The following is a 5,000-nucleotide window of genomic DNA, read 5'->3' on the forward strand; positions in this document are numbered from 1 at the left end:
TCTCTGAATGACAGAGTGTGTGAGAACGTGTCTGGGGGGCACTGTGAGAGCATGTGTATGTGTGTGTAAGTGTGAGACAGGAGCCGCCGTGACCCCTGGAGGTCACACACACTCAGACACGACAACAGCAGCAGCCGAGACGAGGCGGGAAGGGGGTAGGGATGGGGGGGGGGGGGGGGGGGGGGTTTGATGAGGAGCCCCTAGATTTGAAAAGACATGGGAGCCTAGGCTCAACTTGTTCTTCACATGTTTTGCTTTTGATGTGGCACAACGCAAGCAGAGAGATATCACCACACAACACAACACTCACCCTCATTAACACACACACACACACACACACACACACACACACAGATATCACACACCTGCCATCCCTGGAGTTTGCAATGCTGCAGAACGTAACGACACTTCTCCTCTGATGACAACTTCCTCTTGTCACCCAGCGTGGTGTCCACAAGGTCTCTGTACCTGAGAGAGACAGACAGGAAGTAGAAACCTCAGTACATAGGAAGTAAACATCTTATCAGGACGGATAGATACATTTGTTCTTGTAAAAGCACGCGGGGGGGGGGGATTTCAGCATGGCACCATGTCTACGTTTGTGTGAGGCCCATTCAATGACCCGCACATTCAGACAAGGAGAGGGTCAAAGGTCAAAGGGGGTCAAAAGGCGGGACAGCTCGGCAGCATCTGCTCCTATTGGTGTTTCCGGGGGCAACTGGTGTTGTGAGAGGTGGATGATTGCTTTAGTCACAGCGGAGAGAGAGAGAGAGTGAGTGAGAGAGAGAGAGAGAGACTGATCCTTTGATCCTTTGCGTTTGGGTGGGAAGGACTCTGGTCAGATGAGATGTTTGAACAACATGAACAACACACATCAACACTATAGGTCAAATCATTCACGGCACCTTTCGTAAGAATCATTTGTGAGTAATGGTGTATTATCTCTGGTCAGAAAAGGGATACGTGTACATCTCCTGTTGCTCTGTTCCCCCTCTTGTCACACAACAACAGATGTGAGGTGATGATTCTGGCAGGAACAGAGAGGTAGTTCATCTCCCACAAGAAGAAGAAGTTCGACAGTCCCCTCGACTGTGATAAAAGGTCAGATTAGCATAGCCTTGCTAGTAGTTAAGGGAGGGTGTGTGTGTGTGTGTGTGTGTGTGCATGTGTGTGCTCGTATATGTGTGTGTGTGTGTGTGTGTGTGTGTGTGTGTCCACATTAGTGACAACCCTAATGGTCTAATGAAAAGTACATCCGGCGGCAGAGTCCCTGATCTAATTACAGTCTGTTGTTGCTGTCACTTCTTTCCATGACATGAATGTTTAAGAGCTTCTCCGTCTCTTCCCCGCCATCTGACGTCTGACCCAAGAGCACAGGGCAACGGCGTCCCTGTGTGATGATGTCACACAGCGTCACTGTTAAATGAGGCGAGCATAATGAGCAGATGGTTAGAGATATAAACCACTTGTGTCATCAATGGTGTATGTGTGTGTGTGTGTGTGTGTGTGTGTGTGTGAGTGTGTGTGTGTGTGTGTGTGTGTGTGTATGTGTGTGTGTGTGTGTGTGTGTGTGTGTGTGTGTGTGTAGTCTCAGAGACAGTATGTGGGCACTTCTAAGCGGTTTAGAGTGGTCCACAGGAGTTCTGTCCAGATAAACCCACTTTGTGTGTGTGCGTGTGTCTGTGTGTGTGTGTGTGTGTGTGTGTGTGTGTGTGTGTGTGTGTGTGTATTAGTGTGCGTGTGTGTATTAGTGTGTGTGTGTGTTTGGGTGTGTGAGGGATGTGTCAGATTTAGAGGAGTGGATCCTTCCTGAACTCTCCCTAACCCTCTCTCTGTATCACAATGCCCAGCCTCACAGTCAGTGGACGGTGTCCCCCAGGGCTCATAAAACACAAAGGAACTCTGTAAACCCGTGACCTCTCCTATGTGGATATGAAAACCATCGACAGCCCCAGGTTTTACAAGACCCAGGGGGCTACTGTCATACAGAGTCAACAAGGTGAAATAGCCCCTCTGATAAGACTTTAAATGGGGGTCTATGGGGTGTATGGTGGGGAGGGGGGTTGGGGTTAGGGGGGTCTACGTGGCCAGACGCTCTGTGTCATTAAAGCATTAAAGCATACATGGCTGGAACCCCCCCCCCCCCCCCAACCCTCCTCTCCTCCTCTCTAAACCCCCCCCCAATGGTTTGCCTCATTCATCAGACAACACTTCAGATGACATCAGAGCTTGACCGCAGGTTTTGTTCAAGGGAGGGGGGGGATTCATTCAGACCGAGTTAAGATGTTTTGATACAACACTTTCAATTCAATTGAATTCTTCATCGAATAAAGCTAACGGTACACTCGCTAGCACTGCGGTACTGTACTGTCTCTCTTGGGCTTTGAACCAGCGACCTAAGGGACAAGAGTATGTCCCGGTACTTGGTCAAACCGTGTTACCGCATATCACATGAGGTTTCAACGGAGGAAGTGGTTTGTAGCGGTAACACCTGATCGATGAACCGTTTTGTGTTGTCATGCAGTCTGGATGACCGCACAACCAGGAGGAGGGAGAGGGCGGGGACGACGTTCATGGAAAAGGGGCGGGTTTACAAGAGAGCAAAGTTCAAGCTGTATTCTCTGACCTTACACATTGGCAGAAAATAAACCTGGCCACAAAACACATACTGTATCATAAAAGACATATAAAAGCAACAATAAAATAGATTTCCTCATAAATCAGCGGCGGTGAGCAGGCTCACACTAATGTAATTGGCCTCGGGCGGTGACTGTGACTTAGTGTAGACCCCCGCATGGCTACAGAGAAGGAATGTGATGTTGTGTGTGCGTGCGTGCGTGTGTGCGTGTGTGTGTGTGTGTGTGTGTGTGGATGTGTGGATGTATGGACATGGTGTCCTCGTGATCAGGGATTAAGTTATAAACCTGCCATCTTGATTAGTTAAGGGAGAGGGAGAGGGGGAGAGAGAGAGAGAGAGAGAGAGAGAGAGAGAGAGCATAGCCTGGCCATAGAGATAGGCCGTCATAGACAACACTGGCTTCCTAACCTCATTCCAACAATACTGTAGCGAACGGCGGGGCAGAGTAGCTTGCCTTAAGCGGGTATCGAACTCGCAACCTTCCGCTTCCAAACCGGCCGCGCTAGCCACAACACCAAGAGAGTTAACTCACTTGGCGGAGCTGCTAACGGGCCTTACACAGGGTCGTTACACTATCCCCTCCGTTCGGGAGAGCGTGCCCTCACGCTTCACTATACAAGTCTCTCACGTGGACACGCCTCTCCGATGGCCTCACGGGCGCCATCCCACTTCTAACACCAATGTAACGAACGGCGGGGTAGAGAAGCTTGCCTTAAGCGGGTATCGAACTCGCAACCTTCCGCTTACAAACCGGCCGCGCTAGCCACAACACCAAGAGAGTTAACTCACTTGGCGGAGCTGCTAACGGGCCTTACACAGGGTCGTTACAATACAGTGAAATAAGAGATCTTTATTCACAAATAATTTATAACAAAAACATACAGAAATACTACCATATTTACTGGGCAAAATACCCAAATGTGAAATATACTAGCAGCCAAATGTTTGACTTTGTGCCACATCCTAAGGACAGCCAGTGAACCAGTGAAACTTTGCAGTATACCATAACTGTTTATTGTTTGTTTTGTGTTATTAGACTTTTAATATTTGTCTTTACTCTCTTATGATTTTGTTTTGTGTTATTAGACTTTTAATATTTGTCTTTACTCTCTTATGATTGTTTTTAATGGTTTAGCAACCATACCAATAAAGCCAATTAAATTGAATTGAATTGAATTGAAGATAGAGGAGATTGGAAGAATGAGAGAGGCCTGTAAAAACTGCATTGTAGTCTATCCCCACACTCAACCTCCCTCCATGGCTGCATTCATTCATTCTAAATGTGTGTGTGTGTGTGTGTGTGTGTGTGTGTGTGTGTGTGTGTGTGTGTGTGTGTGTGTGTGTGTGTGTGTGTTTGTTTATTTGTGTGAGCCAGAGCAGAGAAATGAATGGTACACAGGCCAGGCTGAATGGAGCCATTGTGACTGGCAGGCTCCTCTCTATATGTTTAAATAAACATGGCCTTGATATATAAGCAACTGCATACACCCACACACACACCCACACACACACACACACACACACACACACACACACACACACACACACACACACACACACACCCACGTGTACGGAGACGGAGACAAAGACAAACACATTGACACACACACACACACACACACGGACACAGACATATGCATGGACAAACACACGTCTGCATAATCATACACACATGCTCCAAGACACAGAAAGATGGATACACACCTACGGGAGCAAACCAGCAAACATACAGTATGACTCAAACAGGCAGTAAAACAACGCTGTGTTCATACACTCCAGGATATAGCAGTGTTTACTGTGTGTGTGTATCTGTCTGTTCCCTTGAGTGTCTCAGCCATGCAGTAGACAGTCGAGGCAGACAGGAAACAGCACACATCATTACTACCAAGACATGTCGCAGAGACTTCTGAAAATGAGGTTATTGTTATGGTTGTGTTCATAAAGACAATAACACTGTTGCTTTAGTTATTCTCTTTAGGGGTGTCAATCGATTAAAAAATATGAGTTGATTTTTTTTTTTTCCTATTCGTTGATTCATAATTCGCCTTATTTTTGACCTTGCGATTAAGGTAGTCAGAGATTTTCTAACCATTTCTAGACAATAAACCCAGACGTGGTCGATGAGTGAGGGAGTAATAGGATACTTTACCAGTTAACAATGATGGCCTCTCAATCAATGGTGCCAACTGCCATTCCCATTCCCTTAGATGAAGACTAATGGGAGCTAATTGCTTGAACTGAGCTTCCTTGTTGCTTGAACTGAACTTCCTTGTTGCAACACTCTTGTTTACCGGGCTACATGTCACTCATATCTTTTTCATTTGTCTGCTGAATCATCAGTTGATTAATCGGTCAGATTAAT

The 5,000-nt window shown here is 46.9% G+C and overlaps 1 protein-coding gene across 1 annotated transcript in view; it reads right to left on the minus strand.

Moving 5' to 3' along the window:
- The window catches only part of myo16 (myosin XVI), a gene marked incomplete at its 5' end in the record, with an annotated part of 90,386 nt that overhangs the window by 17,867 nt on the left and 67,519 nt on the right, over window positions 1–5,000 (minus strand). Inside the window, one exon of the mRNA XM_083681463.1 lies at window positions 366–468. Within this exon, the coding sequence (XP_083537589.1) occupies window positions 366–468 (103 nt within the window). The remainder of the gene's footprint in view (window positions 1–365; window positions 469–5,000) is intronic.

This window comes from Argentina silus (genome assembly GCF_951799395.1).
Source record: "Argentina silus genome assembly, chromosome: 12".
NCBI lineage: Eukaryota > Metazoa > Chordata > Actinopteri > Argentiniformes > Argentinidae > Argentina > Argentina silus.